Source organism: Pelophylax lessonae (genome assembly GCF_965119305.1).
Source record: "Pelophylax lessonae genome assembly, chromosome: 5".
Classification (NCBI taxonomy): domain Eukaryota; kingdom Metazoa; phylum Chordata; class Amphibia; order Anura; family Ranidae; genus Pelophylax; species Pelophylax lessonae.
The window spans coordinates 499,045,831-499,069,808 of record NC_138772.1 but is presented as its reverse complement, the minus strand read 5'-3'; the positions used below and the strand labels follow the sequence as shown (position 1 = coordinate 499,069,808).

Below are 23,978 nucleotides of genomic sequence, written 5' to 3'. Positions count from 1 at the left end.
CTCTGTTGCCCTGGAAAGTTCTACAAATACCTGTTGATCCTGCCAGCAAAGTCCACCTAAGGCAGCTTTCTGTGATGCTGTGGTATCAATGCTGGGCTATTCCTGAATTCGGAGAATGGTTGCCACCCTCCTGCATGCTGTGTCTGTTTTCACTACAGTGGGTCAGCATTTTCACTGCTGATTCACAAGCCTGTATCATGTCAATCGTCACCTAACCATACTTTGTCCTGCCCATTGCTTTCTGGATTGGACTGCCACTATTGCTGAAACCCTCCCACTGTGAGCTGCAGTGTCTGGGAGTGGAAGCATGTGAGACACAAATGAAGGAGGATTTAGCTCAGACAGGGAAGGTAAGAGCCCATTCACACTAGCGCGACTTGTGAGGCGACTTGTGTGCCCTCAAGTCGCCCCAAGTCGCTTGATATAACAAAAGCAATGTTAATCAATCAGTGCCGTCTTAATTGGCACTACTGAAGTCGCTCCGACTTCAGAAAAGGGTCCTGTACTACTTTGAGGCGACTTGTGATCCGACTTGTCCCATATACTTTAATGGGAGTCGCCTCCTTATCTTAATTGAAGCGACTTGTGATCCGACTTTCCATAAAAATGGTCCTGAACAAGAAAAAAAGAGCATTTTTCTTATAATTTTTAGTAGCACATGAATATGGCTTCTCTACACCTGGCTGTTTTGCTGGCAGGCATTTATCGGAGGCAGGCATGACTTTTTTTGGATGCATTTTTTGTAGCATGTCCAGAACCCCAAAAAATATCATTTTTTTCTTATTATTAATACAGCAGTGTGGTGTCTTCTCTACACCTTGCATTTTTTCTTGCAGGCATTTATCGGGCATTTTTGGAGGCAGGCATGACTTTTTTTGGATTTAGTGTCTGGGGGGTCTAAAAAGTGTACCTGTGAAGTTTCATCTCTGTAGCATGTCCAGAACCAGAAAAAAAGAGCATTTTTCTTATAATTTTTATTAGAACAGGAATGTGGCTTCTCTCCACCTGGCCGTTTTTTCTTGCAGGTATTTATCGGGGATTTTTGGAGGCAGGCATGACTTTTTTTGGATTTAGTGTCTGGGGGGTCTAAAAAGTGTACCTGTGAAGTTTCATCTCTGTAGCATGTCCAGAACCCCCCAAAAAAGTCATGCCTGCCTCCAAAAATGCCAGATAAATGCCTGCAAGAAAAATGCCCAGGTGGAGAGAAGCCATATTCATGTGCTCATAAAAATTATAAGAAAAATGTATCTTTTTTTTTCTGGTTCTGGACATGCTACAGAGATGAAACTTCACAGGTACACTTTTTAGACCCCCCAGACACTAAAGACATGCCTGCCTCCAAAGACGCCCAAAAAATGCCCGATAAATGCCAGCAAAAGGAAAGGGAAATTAGGTCACAACACATCATAGTCTGATTGGCCAAATACAAAGTCCACAAAGTCGTCTCGCGTAAAATAATTCACAAGTCGCGCAGAAGCCGCGCTAAAAGTCGCCCCTTATGAGGCGACTTTACTGGTTGCGGCAGTGTGAACCGGCTCTTAAGGTAATGTTTTTGTTTCTTTCTATGAGGCTTGTGCAAAACCTAGTAACTGAATTTAGTATTTGTTTAGATTTTCACATAGTAGCCTTTTTAGATGTTTTTATTTTTAAATTCCATTGACCATCAGATGAAAAATAAAGACGCAATCAGACAAGTTTAGAGTATGCCTGCCATGTAATCAGTAGGTACCTACCATTGCTGGGTTCCTACTGAAAACACATTCTTGTCCCGTGTCCGTGACTCCTAGTACTGAAGTTTCTGGATAAGCACAACAGCCAGGTAACTCGTATTTTTAGAAAGAGGCAAACAATAGCAGGTTCCAGAATTACTCACCACAAGTTTCCTTTCCTTTAAGATGATTCTGTGTCTGCCTCTAAATAAAGAGGAAAGGGAGGCTGCAGTCAAATTTAAGTGAAGAACAAAAGCCAAGGAAGGGTGTGCCCACCAAAATAGATTTTACTTTTCATGTCCAACAATTAAAGACCTTTTACTGGAAAGCTTCTGGTTTAAATAAAAAAAGAGAACAGATATAAAAAGTTTAACTAGATTAAGGCTTTTCACGATCAAGAACTTAAAAGGTCAACTCTACCCAAAATTAATATTTCTGCTTTTTGTGTGGGTACTGGAAGGTTAAGTCACATGGTGGCTTCTCTCACCACTCAGGGACTCCAGAAGAAAGGTCTCCCCACCACTTTTTTTTTTCCCTATGGCACAAATAACGGTGACAAACTCTATGAGGGATTGAATCGAAGGAGCCTGAAAATAAAATGTCTGTGGGAATGTATCCTTGTTGGAATCTCTCAAAAATCTAAGAAAAAGCATGAGAGAGAGCAGTATACCCACCCAAATCTGAAATATCTGTTTTGGATGGTGTTACACCTCAGACACTACATCTCAAATGATCCCATTATAAGCCATTCCTGTAAAATGTCTCTAAATGATGTACCGGTCTCTAAACGATGTATCTAAATATTTATACCATGATACCCACACTAGTTTTACAATGTGTTGGGCCCCTGAAACCAAACACAAACTTATCAACCTGCTATATATGGGTTATTCGGAAAATGAAATAAGAGAAAATAAAGGTCCACTTGTATTTCCCCAGCCAAGCTCCTACATTAGTATGAAATGAACACTTTTTATGAAATTAACACTTTTTAAAAGTTTAAGTGGCCTAATGGAACAGTAGGACTAGTTATATTGCTGGATGAAATATACCATGATGACCAGTTAGGAGTTTGGCAGTTTAAACCTTTACTGAGAGGACTCTATACAACTGCATAAAAACGACACCTCCACATATAAATGGTAATTCCAGCCATATCTATGAAGACTAGAGTTTTTGGACATTTTTTATTTACTTTTCATTCGGTTTACTTTGAAAATAACTTGCAAGGTTGGAAAATTCTAAACCTTTTTATAATTGGGTAGCAAGTGTGCAACACTAATATTTTCTTTTTTTTTTTTTTTCCCATCATTTTTACTGAATGCAACTGAAGAATATTTTCTTAGTAGACATCATTCAATTTTGTAATTTAGGCTTAATAAAGAAAAAAAAAAACAGCAAAAATAACCCAGGTGGTTGAGAGGAGCAGTGGATGACCCAAAATGAATGTTTTGCAAGGAAGGATTGGAGTCAACAAGCAGTAGAAGCTCTGACAATGTCTTAAGTGTTTGACCTTTTTTGGGAGTGGCAAATGTGTGGGCGTCGCCCCCCAAACCCCAGTCCCGGTGCTGTGGTTCTTTCCGCAAGCACCTATATCACTACAGAACTCATTTGTGATCTAAGGAGTGGTAAGCAAAAACATTGAGTGCAGTGAGTGGCCCAGACATTTGACATTCCAAGAAGAGCTAAATGCTGAAGCCTGTACTGCTTGAAAACAGCAGAATACGGACTCATCGCTCCACCAGGGGGGTGATTGTTTGGTGCTGAATTGATGATCAGGTGAGGAGTTTAATACTTTAAACTTTTACCAAGAGGACTTTATACAGTTGCTAATAAAGTACACATCCACATGTGAGTGGTAGTAGCTTTTCAATGTCCAATCAAGAATTGGAATGTATCTGTTCGATCTATGAAGACTTTAGAGTGGGCATTTTTGATCACTTTCATTTCTGTTTAGAAAAGTTAGAAAATATTTGGCAAGGTTGGAAAATGTTGAACCATTTTTGAATTGGGTTGTAGCAGGTGCCAAGCTTTGAATTGCAAAGGAGTAGAACCTCTGTTAACTTTTGCTGTATGTGTCCCCCCCTGGATATATTCCCCATAGACCAGAAATATGAAACCTCCCCCACCCTATCCAAAATTGTAAAAAAAATATAAATATTGACCAGTTTCTTAATCCTTTTTTTTATTTTATTACAGTAGGTGCCCCTCTTTACACATTTGTCAAGTATTTGGCTCCCAATGTTGTCACTCCTACTCTCAACGTAATATCTGGTAGTATTCTGGGAAGCCAATAAAGCATTAATGGATACATTCTGATAGTTTTACTAATACTATTTAAAATATCAGTGAAAGAGTTACATAGGTGACCAAAGGGGTCACTGTTAAGCCTCGTACACACGCAACGAATTTCCGCCGACCGGTCATCCGTCTTTTGTCCAGAGTGGTGTCTGTTGGTTGGAATGTGCTCTAGACTGCACACAAATTTTCCCATACGACAGAATTCTATTTTAGAAGTGATGTCATGTGTTGGATTGCTTTCTATGTGTTCTTTCATCTCTGAGCATGCCTAGTCTTGCTCATAAGATTTTTCCTCGTCGGAATCTGTACTAATTAGATGAAAATCGGACGCGTGTTGACGGAGGACAAAAATTTTAATGCCTGTACACCAGGATTTTTTCGGCCAAAAAGTCGGAGTCTGCTGTCGAAAGCACCATACTAACAAGCCGAAAATCGGCAGATTGGTCGTCGGACGAAATTTCCCGGCCGAATTTCTTATTGTGCGTACGGGGCTTTAGCAGTTTTTTGTTGATTTACCTGCCCTGTTGCCTAATGTTTCCATTGTCCATGGAAATGTTAGTTGTGCTTTGTGGATACACCTAGGCATTTGTGCCATGTTGTCTGTACTAATTCCATCTCTGTATTGTGGATCCGTGTATAGTCATGGCCATGGTCCTTGTGTCATCATTCCACATCACACCTTTATGTTCTACTAACCTTCTCTTCTGTTCTTTTGTACTTGTGTCTTTGTTTCTTATAGGCCCACAATCATTCAAGATGCGAGGTGAGTTCCTGTTTCGGTCAAAAACAGGCCAGCTTGTACAGATCTTGTCATACTGCCATTTTAATCCTTTCCTGAGTATCTTTCCTTTAGGAGTTTACCCAGCCTTTAAAGCTAAGAGAGATCTAGTTAAATATTAAACGTCCATCCTAGGAGATGCTGTCAACTGAGGGCTGTATCCGTTTGCACTTGTAATGTGCTGCTGACCTTACTTTGGCTGGTTATTTCGGTCTGCTGTTTCGTGTACACGGCCACAGCATGCATGGCGCGTGAATAGTCAGCTCCAGGGTGCTACAGGTTCTTGTTGCAATAAATGACTAGCACTATGATGCTATTCAATATTTTACACCAATCCTTGCATAAACTGAACACACACATTCTACATTTCAAGGTTGTGGGCATGTGTGATTTTACTCAAGCATCCATGCAAACCCTCCTATAGCAGCGTACCACCATTCATTGCAGTGAGAAGCTGTACGCCCAACTTTTGGCTCTCTTACACCATCAATTGACGCTCCAAGCATGCTAAATGCGCTCTTGTGGCCATGTGCATGAAGCCTTTGTCATGACTATGTAGAACAGTAGTTCTCAATTCCGGTCCTCGGGACCCACTAACAGGCCAGATTTTAAGTATTACCTTGGGGGATGCAGACTAGAATACTGCAATCACTGAGCAGCAAATTAGATCACCTGTGATGTAATTTAGTTATCTTGCAAACCTGGCCTGTTGGTGGGTCCCGAGGACCGGAGTTGAGAACCACTGATGTAGAAGTCCTTTATGGCCTGGTCTGTTCTAGTATGGGCAGCTGTAAAAGGAAGCGGAGCCTGCATGTGTAATAAGCAAATATGGCTGCATTCATGGTTATGTACAATTGCAAATTAGACAGAGTACTGATTAGCTGTTTTGCAATACTCATGCTTTAGAATAGTATATGAGGCGTTTCCGACAATTTTTCTGACTAAACACGTAGGGAGGAGCATAGGACATTGACCCTATCACGTCCTAGGACTTCATGGAAGAATTTTTTTTGTGCGTCTTTTATTATACAAATAATTTTACTATTTTGTTTAAATTTTAATGTCTTGGATTATCTGCATCATTTGGAACCTTCTTTCATTTTATACATTTTATATCAAAGGGGATCTGGAATATTAAACGTTATGAATAGGATTGTAGCAGACATGTTTAGTTATCCTGTATTGGGATAAAGTATTTTAACCTCCTTAAATCCTGAGTTGCTAAATGCTTTTTTGGTGGTGGAGAGTCAGAGGAGTCTCACTTCCTATGCTGAAGCACAGCACAAGGAATTGGGAGGACTTTGGAGCGTATTTGTTGGACATAATACACCGGGTGCATGGTGGGAATTTATTTTATGAAAGCGCCACATAAAATATTCTAATTTTGATTTTATTTCCATCAGGTTTTGTATATGCAGTTTCTATTTATTTAATTTTTTTTTTTTTTTAATTTATAATTATTCATTTTGATCTGGTTATACTAAGCACAGATTTTAACTTCACAATTTGCATGGTAATCCTTTGGCTTCAGTCCTTTCTGACTCTCTTTAACACAGCAAGTAAAGTGATCTGTAAACCTAAAGTAGTTATAAACCCTTAAATTATAGCAAGTGAAGTGACTAGCCTCGGGTCATAAGTGAAGATCAAACCAATCCTCCTACACAAGGCTCCTTTAACACTTGCTCGACTTGGCCTGTGATTTGGGACTGCAAATTCGCATGACAAGACATACCCCATGCGTACCGTTCATATCTGTACAACTTCAAAGTAGTCCCTGCACTACTTTGGTCCAACTTTGATGCGACTTGACCTTAAGATTATACAGGCATTGCTTCAAGTCGTGTCAAAGTCGTGTGACTTTCAGGTTGTACAAGTGTTAAAGGGGCCTTGTACCCATTTTATCTGCGGCTCTCTCTCTTCTACATCAGTTCAAAGTCCAGAATCTACACCGCATTTCTCAGCACCAGAAGGCAGAGATGTGGTATCACACACTACTCAGCAGAAAGCTGAGTGTAATATGAGACCTGAGTGTAGGGAATGGTCACACACCCCCTCTACACAGTCTCATAGGGAAACATGCACAGCTGAGGCTGCCCATCACCTGCTGTGTATGGTGATGGGGGTGGGGAGAGGGGGGGGGGTGCGTCCTAGTGGTACTGCCTAATGTTGGCATAGACTTACAGAAGTGACTCGTGCAGATAGCATAGAGGCAAATATACACTATAGAACATGGATCTCCTAATTACAGACCTCCAGCTGTTGCAGAACTACACATCCCATGAGGCATTGTAAAAACTGACATTCACAGACATGACTAGGCATGATGGGAATTGTAGTTCCTGAACAACTAGAGGGCCATGGTTTGTAGACCTCTGCTATAGAAGGACATGTTTTTGTACATTTTTCATTTTAGAGGTTTACAACTACTTGTAAGTATAGATCGGTGGCTCATAATACTGAAGCCAGAGGATCAAAGTGACAGCCAGGCAGATAACATTTTCAGAAAGATATCAGCAATAATCGCTTACTTTTAAAAAGTGCCTACAGATTTCTTGTAATGGTGGAGTGGGATGGTTTTTCACCAGATCCAAATTTAATTGTATTTTCAGAGGACGCAGCTTGGAAGGATCGGCCAAAGCTGATTGCTTCATTGTTTCTTTATGAAATGGCTTCTTTTCATTACGGCAGCCATTATCTTTTAACCTCTGCTCAGTAGACAGCCCATAATATAAATTGTTACCTTTCAGCTGAACAGCTGCGGCACACTGCCTGTCCTCTGATAGGCTCCGGCTTTCCTTTTTTGCTCTCTGTTGTCATGGAGCTGACTTCATTTGCTTACTTGACCTGCGAGGAAAAAGGATGCATTAACGTCTGTCTCCATGACAACACCAGCCTAGGATGTGCGCTCTGCCGACAGCGAGAGAATTGATATGCGGCACATCCCTGCAAACAGGCGGATTCCGCCTCCAATGTACTTCCATATCACAAACCCTGAAGGGGGACAATTAAAGGTGGGGGGGGGATCAGATGCAAGTCTGCTGCTTAAAGCAGAAAGGCTGCTGTTGGTGACGAATGAAAAAAGCCAATTACCTGAATGTCAGGCAGATCCTTGCACTAATACGTTGTTTCTCTACATTGTGTGAAGTTTAACAAGTTCTGAACACCTGATGATGTATATGATTTTATTTTTCCAGGCAAAACTACTGATGTAAAAAAAGAGTAAAAAAAAAAAGGGAAAGTTATATTCGTATTATGATAAAATTGAAAAATTTTAATATTGTATGGACTGTTTGTTATGTAAGAGAAAAACTTTGTTTAAGAAAAAAATTAAAAAGGGGAGAAGGGAGTTAGTTTGGGGCTTTAACAAATTGGGTTACCGAGGAACTAAAGTGGAAAAAAAAAATGTGAGAAGCGGCCTCTATATTGCAGAAAAAAACATGCAATGTCTCTTCTGCTATAAAACAAGCTTACCTGCCTGTTCGCAGTCTTCTTTAGAACAGGGGTCCCCAAACTTTGTAAACAAAGGGCCAGATTCCTGTCCTTCAGACTTCAGGGAGGGTAGACTCTGGCCAATGGGAGGAATAGTGCCCCATCATTGGTAATATTTGAATGAATAGTGCCCCATTGTTGGTATCAGTGGGATGAATAGTGCCTCGTCATTAGGTTTTTTTTTTTTTTTTTTTTTTTGGGATAGGGCCCCATATTTTGTGTCAGTAGGGGGAAATGGGGCCCAGTAGTTGGTGTCAGTAGGGGGAAGAGCGCCCCCATCGTTGGTGTCAGTAGGGGGAAGAGCCCATTCCCCCCCCCCTTCCCCACACACACACACACACACACTTGTTGGCGCTCCTCTTGCAGGTGGTCAAGGAAAAACCTCAAAGGCTGAGCCTTTGCTGCTTTTGTTGGTGGGGTGTGTACTGCTCCGATCACAGGGGATGAACAAGAGGACAGCAGAGATCAGAGCAATATACATCCTATCCACACATACAGCAGCTGTGGGGTAGGATTGTGGCTAGATCTAGGGGGGCTACCCCCCCCCCCAAAAGCCCTACACAGCTCCTAATGCTGCACTGCCAGTCTCCCATTCCTGCATGGCACACAGCTTGAGCACAGGCACGAAGAGCTCCTTCCCATCTGATTCCATTACACACAGCTACCATATGCATAGTGTACAGCTGGCTGCTGCAACTGAGCTGCCATTCTGACCATGGATTTTCACAGGTCAGAACTAAACATAGTAGCCAGCTATACACTGTGCACAGCCTGGCTACAAAATGTGTAAGGGAATCAGATTTCAGCTCCAGTGTGTGCTGTGTGGGGAGCAGGAGATCTTAGTGACTGTGTACAGTGCTTGGATGGGGGAGCTCTGCCTAGTGCACTGCCTGCAGTGACCCCAATACTGTGCCACCTTGCCTGCCCTGTGCCCTCTTGCCAACCCCCGTACTGTGTGTACAGACATACATGTATACAAGCCACTGATAGGGGGCAGTGTGCACAGCATGGTGGATAGAGTAAAAAAATGTGTACTTGGGGAAAAGAGAGTAAGTATATACAGGGGTGCAGTGTGTAGAGAGGGTGAATTAAATAATAATTTACGAGGGAATGTTCAGGGATGGGTGGGGTAACTGGTGGCAAGTAACCCTTTAGATCTGGTTAGTAGCTCAGGACTTGACATTTTGAGCCCTTAGTATGCATATCTCATACCTGGGGGACGCAGGTTGACAATCGCTGTAGTAGTTGCCGCTTCTACAGTGATCTCCAGTGCTGAGTGGCAGCCCTGCTGTATATTGACCACTGGGGGTTGCTCACTAAGCACCTCCACCATTCACAAAACACCTTTTTTCTTTCAATGAATACAATGCATTTTCTGATTGGATGAGATGGAGAGGAGGTGATGTCATGATCTTTCACAAACTACACAATTTCTACAAAGTAGTAATTGTTGAATGAGTGTAGTAGGATGCAAACAAATATAACCTTTATATATAAAACATGGCAGTAAGTATAATAAAAATATAAAAGAGGCAATATGGCTGACTAAAAAAACCTATCATAACTGGAATCTATATTGCCCCCTTGTTGTTGGAAGAAAATTAAATATGTGAATCATAAAGTACAGGACACAGGCAAAATATTCATAGATCTTGGGTTATAGGCTTGTACCATCAGGTGATTGGACACTGGCAAACTTTTGAAGGCATGCCCATTTGACACCTCCCCTATAATCCTACCCCACTCCATGAGTCCTTCAGTTTTAACAGATGGATATCCAATTTTCTATGGATGCAACTTTCAGCCGCAAGGTTCTTGCAGCAACACTGAAGATGGGTCTGTTGCCCCTTGTTGTTGGGCCTGTTGGCACAGTTCTTTTTACCTAGGTGTTGCCCACCCTTCTCATTCATTGCTTTGGTTCATCCAAAGGTCTAAATACTTTGCCTGTGTCTGTACTGTACGATTGGAGGAAGAATTTTGATTTGCCTACAAATTTCATATCATGGAATATAGGCAACATGTCACCCTCCCTTGTATCTTTGGTTAGTCTTTATTACGTGCTACGAAATGTAGGACTTGAGTAGCTTAGAGTTAGAGAGGCACCCTCTCAAAAGCTTTACCAGTGTTCAATCACCTGATGGTACAATCCTTTAATCCATGGTGCATGAATAACTTGCATGTGTTCTGTACTGTACTATAGAATACAGATTTTACAGGTAAGTCAAAATTCCTCTTTTCCAATTAGCACAGGCACCATTCAATAAGTGCTCTGCATTTTATCAATGAATGCAAAGTGTTATCGGAGTAGACAAGGTGAAGAGGTGGGGCCGTGACTTCAAATTGGGCAAGGCGTCGCCTGTGCTGACCAGTGTAACACTATACCATACCTGCAATTGATCTTTGGGTGACAATGGGAGGGGGTCCCAGTTTTGATCTAAGCCACAGTATAAAACTGGCCTCTAAGTTCACACACAGGAAATGCATGTTTTAGCCAGCAGTTGCATCGGGGGGGTTGGGGGACAAAATTTGGTCTTGCACATGGGCCCATATGTCGCTGTGTGTAACATTGACTTGGGGGAGGGGGGTTCCTTGGTTAGTATCTCTATTAAACAGATTTTAGGTTTTATGATTTATGCACTAAAGTTGTTTATAAGCTGTATAGTTTATATTTGGCAGCAGTTTCTGGGAACACGGACAGGTGTGTTGATTCAACGATTTGGGTAGGTCTCTTTTTGTCTTGTTTTCTCTCAGTGAAATGTCTTTCTTTCTATGTGGAGCACAGTGGCAATGGCTGCAAGATGACAGAATACACACACAAAGGTGGTTATTTACAGATGGAATATTAAATCTAATACACTATTTAAATTATTAATCCACATGTACTTTCTCCACTCATTTCCCAGCAAATTCATTTCAACAACGATTCTTATTTTGTATATTAAATGTGACATACAAAAAAGCATTCATACTAGGTTTCTTTTTGGGAGAAATGAATAATTTATGCTTTTTTGCACAGGTTTTTGGCAGTTAAAATGTTTATCTCTGTATTTTTGGATGTAGGAAGTGAAGCAGATTTCAGCTCGTCGAGTAGTACTGGCAGTATATCCGCACCAGAGGTCCATATGAGCGCTGCGTCTGGCGGAAAGAAAAACTCCTTTTCACGCAAGTAAGAATTAATTCATATGTCTGCAGTTTTACAGAACTTAATATTAAAAAGTGACCCGTAGTTACACAGCAGCCAAAAAACTTACACTCTTCAATTTTTAACCGTCAGAAAATTAATTTTAACTGGCTGCTATGGTTTACTAAACCTTGCAATCATTTATTTTTGTTTTAAGAAATCAAATTTTGATTGACTTAAAGGTCAATCTACACTCCATTTTAAGATAAAGTGGAACACAAATGAAATGCATCTAAGAGCTCATTCAGACAGATGACCCGTCCCTCTATAGAGACCTGCTGGTAGATGCATGTGCATCCACCCTGAAGCTGCATGCAGGCAGCCCATAGAAGTGGATGGATATGCAGCCCTTGCACAGACACAATGGCACGTCACAGTTTGACGTGGGTGGGAGCCGGCTCAGAGCCTCTTCGTTCCACCTTAGAAGCCCAGTGAATACTTTGTTGATTCCAAATCATTTAAGTTTTTTACCTTTTTATAATGATGGTGATCTTCAATAGCTGGACCTGAACTTCCAAAGGGTTAGCAAGTTCCATCCAGTTGACTAATGCCTTGTACACACGCAACGTTTATCGGCCGACGGATCGGCCGTCTTTTGTCTAGTGTTGTTGTGTTGGTTGAAATGTGCTCTAGACTGCACACGAATTTTCTTGGCCAACAAAAACCAACTTCAGAAGTGATGTCATGTGCTGGTTTACTTTCCGTGTGTTTTTTCTTCTCTGAGCATGCCCAGTCTTGCTCATCAGATTTTTGTCTGCCGAAATCTGTACTGACTGACGGAAAATCGGCCGTTCTGTTGATGGCCAACAAAAATTTTATAGCCTGCACACCAGATTTTGTTCGGCCGAAAAGTCGGAGTCGGTTGTCGGAAGCATCATACTAACAAGCCGAAAATTCACGGCCAACAATCGTTGCGTGTGTACGAGGCTTTAGGCTAAGAAAACTGGCAGCCCTGCAATAAATGTAGGAGGTCAAAGTTCTCCAATTTGACTGTATGCAAACCTTGGGCACAATACATAGAGCATAATAAAAACTTTTGCTCTTACCATTAAAATTTGATTTTTAAATCTGTCAAACAACCAATGCTCTCCAGAAAACCTTGCGACAGTCTGAGATCTACATAGTATGTTACAGTCAGGTTTAATAAAATGTTCACAAAACTTCTAGATGGGCCTTCGGCCTCTTATCCCTCCTCCCATTTATGTTCCTAATTTTGAGGAAAGGGGGACAGAATGCATGGTGACAGGTCAGTACTCTGAATCTGGGAACACTTGACTTTTACTTTTAGAGGTTTGTGTTTTATGATCTTTTATAAACTAAGAATATGGGCAAATAAATGGATTTGGCAACCAGCTACAAAAGATGACCACCAGAGCAAAGCAACAGGTACTTTGTATTACTAAGTCAGTTTAGAAACTAGGGGTACAGTTGTATACTTTCTGCCTGGACTAGTCGTATTGTCGGTGTTTGGTTTCACCTATGGCTCAGGGTTGGGGACCGTTGTTAGGAGATTTCCAAAGCTGCAGAGTGAATCACTTTGTATGTATGAAATGATCTCTGAAATGGCCTTTTCCTCTCTCCTGTTTTGGAAGACCACCCTACCGCACAGAAACTCAGAAACGGGGCTCGAGGACCACAGCTGAGAGGTGACTGCATGTGTACCTCCACCATATCCTTGTACATCATTGTGTGTAGACATTGTGCTGTTCTGGTACACCTTCACACATATGTGACCCTCTTCACTCAACTCCTTTTTTTCTTTTTCTTTTTTTATAATTTTAGCAGCTTGATATGTGCTCTGATTGCAGGTCTAAAGATACTGGATGAACCCTCTGCACAACGCTATACTGGTTTATCCAGTATCTTAAGTGTTAACATGTGGTCACACCCCTTTAGCACCTCGTAGATTATATGCATGCACAAGCTATTGGGATCTGAGCACAGGTTTATCTTTCTGATTGCAGGTCTGGGATGTAACTACATTTCATGGGGGCCCCATAGCCAATTTTAATTGGGGCCCCCCTAGTGACAGCTGGCAATGTCAGTTGCGACAATAGTGTAATTGGTTCTAGCATAAAATATGAATGAATCAAGGACAGACAGCAGGAGAACTGTTAGCATAGTTGGCACACTGCTAGGTACCAGAGCTGTGGATATATTTTTGCAAGAGAAGAGCAGCAGTGCAGGGAATTGCCTTTTAACCTTATTTCTCCAGCTAGCACATACTGTAGCTCATCAACATTTCAACATCAACTAATATTTGTCAGAGTATACAATTTTAGAGTGTTGTTGTAAATTCTAGGTCCTCCTATTCCCAATTGTTGAAAGGTGCAGTAGTAAGATCAATCATGAGCCTCAGAAATTACTCTGTATGCCCAAACATCACATTCCCAAGTCCTGACCAGGATGACAAGTAGCTCTGAAAGCCATGAATCTGCGCAAAAGGGAGGGGGTGCAAAAGGGATCGTGATTAGCAAAAGCTTGACCCTTTGCATCTGAAGTTAGCTCTTCTGGAATGGAGACATCAGGCAACTCCCTAGTGAGGTCCCCTTCCCACCACCAGCCCTATAGCAGCAGTGTGATACACGCTATGGCTATAGTTAGGCCACTGGTGCAGCTATATTACTGAAAAGGAGAAAACATTTTAAAAAGTTTGAAAGGAAAGTTTAGTTGGCTCCCAGTCATGTGACAATCACAGTAGTCACATGATACAGAAGCTGTCCCACCTTTGTAACATTAAAGCCCGCTTAAAGGGCTGCCAGGAGGCAACCTTAAGGTGCTAAGAACATTCTGTAAAAGAACCTGCTTTTTACTTTTACATTGGCCAGTGTGTTGAAACACTGCTACTTTTATTTCTCCTTGGTCACAGCAGATATTTGACCATTCAAGTGGGTTTAATACCTGTTAAGCCCAATGCACAAAGGCCGAATACTGGACGACATCGGCGGGTGTAAAAAAAAAAAAAAATGGCCGACATTCGACCCATGTGTATGGCAGCCGGTCCGACCAGAAGCTTCTTTTGGACGGAAATGCTGGGAAACCAGCACCGACTGGCTCCCTATTAACGCTGATCAGAATGTTCTGGTGGGAGGGCTGTCCCCATGTCGGAACACAACTGCTTAGCAGGGAAGATCGCTGTACTAACGTCATTGCTAGTACAGTTTTATTCCGCATTCTATAAAATGTAAAGCTAGAAAAACGATATATCACTCACTATCTGCTAATTGCTTTATTTATGCTGACTAGTTCTCCTGCTGTGATACAGTACTTGAGCCTTGTAGATTACTATAAAGACACTTCAATTAGAAAATACTCCTTGTTCGTTTATTTTATTTTGGCCAGATAGCATTAATACAGTTTGTAGTTGGAAAACGATGAATGAATGTGATCATTTTTATTTTTGTTATTCATCATAAAAATCTATTTTATTTTCCACCTTCTGTGGTTGCTGTCCCATAACTCACTGTAGATGTTTACCATATATACGTCCTTCCCAGTGTATCAAAAATACAATTTGGCAGGGTTCTAAAACTATAACCTAGCCCAATCGCCATAATCTATGGACTTTTTTATTTTCCACCTTCTGTGGTTGTTCCATTTTTTTTTTTTCTGCCACAAAATACCTTATACAGCCAGCTTCCTCTTTCTTGTCTGGTCATAAGCCTAGGCTAATGACATCATGCACAGCTTTCTTTCTCACTCTTGTGAGAGTTTCCCAGCAGAGGGGGGGGGGGGCAGTAGAGTGGAGGGGAGATAAATCACAGGAGAACCAAGGAGAGCTGTAGAGCTGGAGGGGGTTGGATGAGGATGGAGATAACAGGAGACTGCAGAGATCCACGTGTATTCATCCAGAATGGAGAAATGTGCAGGCAAGTAGTGTGTGTGTGTGTGTATATATATATACACACATATATATAGTGTGTGTGTGTATGTATGTATAGATATTTTAATGTGTGTGTAAATCCAGGAAGTGAACAGGCAGCAGCTTCAGCTGCCCACAGTTAAAATGGCAACAGTGGAGGGACATTTCTGCAGCATATTTGGCAAATACAGAATCACAGTATATATAAAATAATATGCAAAGTGGTTTGGGGGAACATCCAGAATGTTTTTATTACAAATTTATATGAGCAGACTGTATTTCCTCTTTTAAAAAAAGTCCTTGTAAAAGACCAGGCTCCACACTCCCCTTTTCAATGGCTCATGTGTTGTAACACTGATGTTTTGTTTCTCCCTGGCCACAGCAGGCATTCACCTGAAGGTTTAAAGTGAGCTCAGGTTATTTTTAACAAGACTGCCATCAATAGAGTTACTGTATGTAGGATATTTCCTCCTTACTTAATCAGAACTGAAGCTCGTGATAAACACCTAAAATATTTACATACATAGCTAAATATTAACTGTTCCTGCTTGTCCTTTATAATGTGCCCGTATTTCATGGACAATGTCCAATAAACTGTTAAAATAATTATCACAGAGCAATTTTTATCTTGCCTCTGCAGCCCTATCAGTACTTTGTAAATAACGAATACAAACATGAGGAAGACCCATGTTCTTTTGAAATGATTTTTGTGTTTGAATTTGAATGGCAAATTATGTAGGCTTCTCTTGATCAACAATGTTCACACCACGCTCTCTTGCATTCCTTTTTGAGACGGCTTCACTATGGCTTTGTGGTTTGGAGAGGCAGAAAGTATCAAGGGAAAATCTTGCAACTGAAGTATTTGAGGGATATAATGAGCAGATATGCGATCATATTCTCTGGTTCCATTAGTTTGGTGTGCTAGACCTTTTAAAGTATACGATGTTAGAATAAGTAGGATAATCTCTGAATAAAAGCCGGTCATACGTTATGCAATTTTCTTTTTCAATTTCCTTTTTAGATTTACCTTTAACTGTGTAGTGCAAGGGCCTTTAGGCTTGACCTCCTATTATATGGTTTTGGTAAATCTAAAGTGAAACTGTATAAGAAAATTGTATAATGTATGGCCAGCCATAGTCTCTTTAGGTGCCCGCATGTTTCTTCAGCCTAGTTCATATTCCTATCACACACCTTCCTGGTTTGTAGGCTCGTGTGTACTGGGTGCTGAAGCGATCCCCAGTTGGCAACTGGATCGGTTACAAGTAGATACATATTCGCCAGCACACCAAGGATCTTGCAAAAGCAGTCCAAAAACTTTATTCCAAATAAGATCACATCAGAAAAACATAGTGCAACGTTTCGGAGCCACACAGGACCCCTTCGTCACATGCCTGACGAAGGGGTCCTGTGCGGCTCCGAAACGTTGCACTATGTTTTTCTGATGTGATCTTATTTGGAATAAAGTTTTTGGACTGCTTTTGCAAGATCCTTGGTTTGCTGGTGAATATGTATCTACATGTTTCTTCAGCGTGTCTATTGATTGCTCAGTATTTCCTATACATAGGGTGTCCCATTATGTCCATTGTGACTAATTCTCTTGGATGTAAGCCTAGCCCTGCCCCATGTGTTTAAACCTTATCTCTAGGCAGATATAAAAGTAACCCATTAATGCAGCTCTGCAATCAATAATACACTTTTATTTTTTTTTTATAAATGCACGCAGTGGAAGTACATGAATTGTACCTGATTTTAGCCTCTTGCAGTCCCTGTGAAGAGCAGAAGGGCTGCAGTGTGTAAGGAAGAACCAGAACAAGGAGCCAGTCAGTTACAGTGCTGATAGAAAGGGAAAGTAGAGCAACAAAGAAATAAACTCATCAATGTGCTTATCCTTTCACTGTCCATTCATAGGTTGGGTTGGATCCAGGATGACCTGGGCTCAGATAAATTGGGGTTGAATGATGGCGGACATCAGACTGAAGACCTTTAGCTGCAGGAAAAAATATTTAGGCGGTATGCTCTGGATTGGAGGCAAATATTTCAGCAAATATTTTTTTTTTTTTATTCCCTTTTTATAAAGGTCTATTCATTATATTTATTTTTGGCTGGAGTTTTGCTTTCTCTATTTGCCTATCACTATAAAGTAGGTGGCTTAAGATAATAGGGAAGTGGTGCAGAAGGTAGGCTAAGCTCTCAACCATTAAAAACAACTCTTCTATCATGTCTATGGGTGTCCAGCATCCTATAGTAAGTGGATTTTGTATGGTCTTTAAAATCTGCAGTTTTTCTTTATACATTGATCAGTGTGTGTGCCATCAGTCTCGAATTATGTGAAAATTATGCAAGAGAAGACTCTTTACTCTCCAGATGTCTCAAAAGTCAGTTTAAAGTGGAGTTCCGGCCTATTTTGCAACTTTAGTGATTCCTGGAGTGCTCGCTATGCTGATCAACAATTGGGCATTTTCAATTTTTTTTCTGGGGTTCCTTACCTTATTTTTAGGGCATTTTTGATTGTACCTCCTCCTTCTCCCCCCTCTGTGGCCACGGCCACCGACATCACTTCCGCCTTTGCATTGCATCCTGGGAGCTGTTTGTCATCACTCCCAGGAGGCTGGAATCAGGTAGAACTCCCTGGAATCAGGAAGAAGGACACAGCAGATTACACTGCAGCTTCAGATGCCCACATCCAAGATGGCCGCGCCCAGACAGCATTTTTAAGATTTGACTAAAATCCAATACTGTACACCTTGTAAGTATGAGAATAGCGGTTCTGTAAAGGGCAATGGATTAGTATTATAGGGGTATTTTTAGTTAGAAAAGGTATTTGAGGCCGGAACTCCGCTTTAAAATGTTTTAGTGCAAGCTGGAATCAGAAGCCCCGGTGTTCTTATTCATTTTCAAATATATTTGTGTATTTCAGCCGAGTGTCCCATGGGCGAGGTCACAACAGTTCATCTGGAAAGCCTGCACAGAGTCCGCCTGCCACGCGAGAGAAGGATCTGTTTGCAGTGCTCTGTAGGAATCAGTTGAGTCCAATTAATGTTCATGATGCATATGGGATCTCCTCTCCTAGTAGCAGTAACTCTGGGTCCTACAAGGGCAGCGACACCAGCCCTACACTCAGGTGTTGTACTCTGTTCTGTACCTTCACCAGCTCATCTTTATATCTCCATTAAGGCCATATAGCTCATTTCTTTATGCATTCATTTAATCTAAAGGGAATGGATTGGGACAACAGGCTAAGCATGTAGTCTGGGCTTTCTTTTGATTAGCTTAAGCTAGCCATACATGTTAAGACATTTCTCTAAGCTAGAGAAATCTATACATTCCCCCATTCCTGCTAAAAAATGTAGGTGTATGATTCACAATGTGGATGTACAATTCTCCCGGTGCTGGCTGCTGTATTCTGGTAGCTGGCACCTACTGCTGTCTGAATTCCTGAACAGGTGATTGACTTCTCCACCAGACTCCTTCAATTTTGCATTTGGGTGGTGTTGGCAGGGCAACCAATGGCTCATGTTTTGAAAGATTCACAGGAATTGCCTAAACTTCAAACTGTGCATGTCCATCTTCAATTTCAGGGTTCCTCAAGGGGAGTTCTGGCCATCTGATAATTTTATACTTTCAGTGTTTTAGGATATCTAGGTTGGCAGCACAAACACATCAACTTTCAGTGTTTTAGGATATCCAGGTTGGAAACACAAACACATCAACCTTTTCGGTTGAACCAAGTCCCCAACTTGCGGAATCCTTTTCAGATAAGCTCTTCGATGTAGTATGCACTATCTGAGAGTGTTTGCTTTCAGTGGGACAGAAACCCGAGCACACAAACAATAGAGAATGGATATGGGCTCTACCTTCCCCCCGGTCTACAAAGTTAATATAAGGTTGTTTAAAAAATATTTGGAAACGCATCAAACATACATTGTACAAGTTTGTCTGATAAGAAACTAAAATGGCAGGTTGTCCAAATTTTTTCTTTTATAACTTCAGCCCAGAACACAGTCAGTGTGGAGGTGGAGGGCTTCATTCTGAAGGACTGTAAAGGGTTTGTCATAAACTTGGGAAAAGATGAAAAGAATTTAGTGCTACACTTTGACCCTTGATTTGACTACGGAGGAAACAAGCCCACGGTAGTCTTGAACTCTATGGTGGACCGTGTCTATGGAGTGGAGCAAAGGGAAAGCTTCTTCCCCTTTCAGGAGGGGTCAGACACCATGGTTTGCTTCCAAATGAGCAAGACAAGATCATTATACAATTATTTTTCAGAACCCCGTTCTCATTTCCAGTCCGCTCTCCCATAGAGGAGATCTACTTGTCTTTTGGAAAACCTCCAGCCCAAGTACATAAGACTAAAATGAAGAATCCTACAATAGAGGAGCTGCCTGTCCCACATGTCCATTTCCAGGCTCTGCGAAACTTCCATAGTAGATGAAGGCAGGGGAGGGGCAGTCCTTAATCCAGTTTTGTAACCCCTCCCTCCAATCTGCATCCTTGCTGCTCTTGTACCATATTTTGTGATTTGTTCCTTTTTACTAGAAATGGCATTTCATCCACGTTTCAAATAAAATCTAATGAGCTCTAAAAAAAAAAAAACTACATTGTGACACACTCAATTAATTAAAACCACATACGGTATCTTTATTACGCTGGGTTAAAATGTATAAATCAACATACATTAGACAAATGACAAACATGAAATCAAAAACCTACCAGCCACCCAGATCAACACCCATTGAAATAAATCCAGTATTCGCTTATTTTTCTATGGTATTATCGGTGGCCACCCAAAGTTACCAGCAATAAATAAATAAACTGAACTGGTTACTGTTTTTTTTTGCAGCCACTTTCTCAAGTATTAATGTTCAATTTTTGCCATGGCAGTTTCACATGCTCAAAGTGGCTGCCTCAGAGGCAGGGAGTGGGAGAGAAACAATCAGGACTGTGGCACCACAAAGGCAAATATACAGTGGGTAGGGTGGTGACTACAGTCAAAGTGAAACTGAGATCACAGAAATATATATGCATTCATATAGGCCTTATTCTGACAACTTTCATTTTCCTAGTCTTACCTCCCTTTTACAGTTACAGCAGTTTTGCAGGGTGTATAAATAAGACTGTGCAGTCCAATAGGCACCAAAATTAGACCACCTGCTCTCTGGCATCTGCACTCAGTAACATAGCTGGTTTTGAAGAACCCCCTCTCTTCACATTCTATACAAGTCTGTGGGAGGATGCCTGGGCTAAAGGGTGTGTCTGCTACTCAGCTCTGCCAGCACAGAGCACTGAAATGGAATTGCAGGAAGCAGGATTTTCACTAAGACAAAATGGTATTGGAATGCCGGCCATACACTGTTCAAATCACGGTTGGGTCATCAGGAACTGGCCAAGATTTGAACCGCCAAGGGTAGGCTGAATGTAACCAGTTGATCGATCAACTTTGGTACAAACAGCCGGCCTCATTTTATTGGGATTATCACTAGTGGCAGCAATAGCTGCAAGCGATAATCACTGTCTTCTCCCGGCAGGGAGTGCTTCCCCCACCAGGAGAGGACAATGGCCCGGCAGGAGGGATTCACGAATCAACACGGTCTAGTGGAATTAATCCGCGGTTGCAGGAAAGAAATTTACTCCGTGTATGGCCAGCCTAAGGTATTTCCAAGCAAAAATCTGTCAAAAATGACAACCTGTTGAGGGTTTCAGGACTATAACCAGGTGAAAAAATGTTTGCATTCAATGTGTCACTTGGCTTGTTGCAGCCACAACATGGGTTTCTGGTTTCTTTATGGCCTAGTCACCATTGCAACTCCTTGACTACTATTCAAATCAAAGTGGCCTATGGGGTATGGTCCCTTTATAGTTAGACATTTACAATTCGCCCCTACCATGGCAGGTTACAAAGGGGGCAGCTGGAAATGACCCATGAGATGTTGTTGCCCAAACTAGTTGTCTTCTCATGTTTTTATTAACCATCTGTTCACATTACAGGACAAATCCATCATTTTCCTAATTTAAATCAATTTTTGCTCTGGTACTTGGTGCTGAAGAAGCTAGTAGGCTTAAAAAGCATTTCCAAAATATTCTATATATTTAAAACCTGACAGCTTAAGAAAGGTCAGGGGTAATAGTGTAAGATCTAAGGGGCCCTGTGGCATTTAGTTACATCTCTGGGTTAACCAACAATATTGCGTATGTAACACCCAGCAAAAACCGACACAACAGAAGTGTGTTCCATGATGCTAGTCTTCATTATATATAGATGAGCTTTTAAGAGGTTTCTGAGATAATCTCCTTAAAGGAGCTTTGTTTTTAGTGTGTGGATAACAAGATTCAGACGGGAAAGCTGCTTTAGATGAAGGAGCTGATTTAGCCAATCAATCCAGGAGTAAACTTTGTGAATTGTCATAATACAGAGAGGAGAGCAGTGATTCAAAGGCCTTGTTTTCTTGTCTATAGGCGCACCATGAGATATACATCTTGTGGAGATAATCATGGTATCAAGCCACCCTCTCCTGAACAGTATTTGACTCCGCTGCAGCAGAAAGAAGTGTCAATACGTCACCTGAAGGCAAAATTGAAGGAGTCCCAGAACACACTGCAAGAAAGGTATTATGTCTTTTCTGTGTATTATATATATATATATATATATATATATATATAATGTGTGTGTGTGTGTGTGTGCATGTATATAATATGCGCACACACGCTATGACAAAAATATTGGCACGCCCATCTTTGCGCACACATGAACTTTTAATTGGCATCCCAGTCTTAGTCTGTAGGGTTCAATATTGAGTTGGCCCACTCTTTGCAGCTATAACATCTTCAACTCTTCTGGGAAGGCTGTCCACAAGGTTTAGGAGTGTGTCTGAGGATGTTTTTACCATTCTTCCAGAAGCGCGTTTGTGAGGTCAGGCACTGATGTTGGACAAGATGGCCTGGCTTGCAGTTTTCATTCAAATTCATCCCAAAGGTGTTCCATCGGGTCGAGGTCAGGACTCTGTGGAGGCAGTCAAGTTCTTCCACCCCAAACTTGCTCATCCAGGTCTTTATGGACCTTGCTTTGTACACTGGTCCAAATCATTTGTTGGAGGGGGGGATTATGGTGTGGGGTTGTTTTTCAGGGGTTGAGCTTGGACTCTTAGTTCCAGTGAAGGGAACTCTTAAGGCTTCCGCATACCAAGACATTTTGGACAATTTCATGCTCCCAACTTTGTGGGAACAGTTTGGAGATGGCTCCTTCCTGTTCCAATATGACTGTGCACCTGCACAAAGCAAGGTCCATAAAGACATGGATGAGCGAGTTTGGGGTGGACATGCTTGACTGGTCTGCACAGAGTTCTGACGTCAACCTGATAAAACACCTTTGGGATGAATTAGCATGCAGACTGCGAGTCAGGCCTTCTCATCCACATTAGTGCCTGACCTCACAAATGCTCTTCTGGAAGAATGGTCAAACATTCCCATAGACACACTCCTAAACCTTGTGGACAGTCTTTCCAGAATAGTTGAAGCTGTTATAGCTGCAAAGAGTGGACCAGCTCAATATTGAACCCTACAGACTGAAGCCCCGTACACACGTACCGATGGTCGGCATACAAATGTTCCTCTTTTCTCCCCGGGATGTCGGTGTCTGCTGAAAAGTGCAAAGACAGCACAAGGACAGCACAAGAATTTTGTCCGCCGACTGCAGAAGTGATGTCATGTAATGGTTAACTTTCCCTGTGTTTTCTATTTTCTGAGCATGCCCAGTCTTGCAAATCTGCGGTCTGTCGGCCGAATTGTGTACTGACAGGCGAACAATCGTCCGTTCTGGTGTCGGCATACAAATATTTTCATGTTTGCACGAAAGACTTTTGTCCGCGGATTGTGCGCAGACATCTGTCGGAGGCACCATACTAACACGCGTACAATCGGCAGATCCTTCGTCCACCGACGTTTGTATGCCGACGATCGGTACGTGTGTACGGGCCTTAAGACTGAGTTGCCATTAAAGTTCATGTGTGTGTAAAGGAAGGCGCCCCAATACTTTTGTGTATATAATATATATTACTGCTTAATCAGGGCTGCTGTTAGAAATCATGGGGCCTTGTACAGCCTTCCTGATGGGGCCCCAACCCCAAATCCACCCCACCCCCCCTCAGTTGCAGTGGAACAGCAGCACTGACTTTATCCGCCTACGCCTCGAAAATGGTTAAAAAAAAAAAAAAGCCTCATCTGCTCCCACCTCCTAGGCCCCTCTGACATGATGGGGTCCTAGGAAATGTAATTGAATCCCTGATAAGCAAGTAGGAGCGGGGTTGTGGTCTAATAAAATCAATTTATTCATTTAGACAAAAATGAACACTAAAGCTGTCCCGGGCCCCCTGTTTAGCTGATAAGGCCTGGGCCCAGTACAACAGGACCGGTAGTACTACCTTTTCAGCAGCCCTGCTGGTCATACCGAAGCCGGATTCCAGCTTTAGTCATGCACAGTTGTACAAGCGCCTCTTTTGAACTTAAAGCGGAGTTCCGGCTGAATTTTTATTTTATTTTTAAAAAACACCCCTAGTATAGTTAGGGCTAATGCATTTACACCAAGTTATCCTGTAAACTATCCCATTTTTGTTTTTGTGCAGCATGTCTCACTTTATTCTTCTTCCGTGCATGCTGGCTACCCAG

At 41.7% G+C, this 23,978-nt stretch overlaps 1 protein-coding gene across 7 annotated transcripts in view; it reads left to right on the top strand.

Moving 5' to 3' along the window:
• SYBU (syntabulin) overlaps positions 1 to 23,978 on the top strand; it is an 89,507-nt gene that overhangs the window by 63,185 nt on the left and 2,344 nt on the right. The window contains exons 5-9 of one of the 7 annotated variants that reach the window (XM_082259769.1): positions 4,750 to 4,773; positions 11,338 to 11,443; positions 13,051 to 13,104; positions 18,238 to 18,342; positions 21,774 to 21,923. In XM_082259769.1, the coding sequence (XP_082115895.1) occupies positions 4,750 to 4,773; positions 11,338 to 11,443; positions 13,051 to 13,104; positions 18,238 to 18,342; positions 21,774 to 21,923 (439 nt within the window). Of the gene's footprint in view, positions 1 to 4,749; positions 4,774 to 11,337; positions 11,444 to 13,050; positions 13,105 to 18,237; positions 18,442 to 21,773; positions 21,924 to 23,978 lie in introns of all 7 variants that reach the window. The other 6 variants (XM_082259765.1, XM_082259766.1, XM_082259767.1 and 3 more) reach the window with 6 other exon arrangements.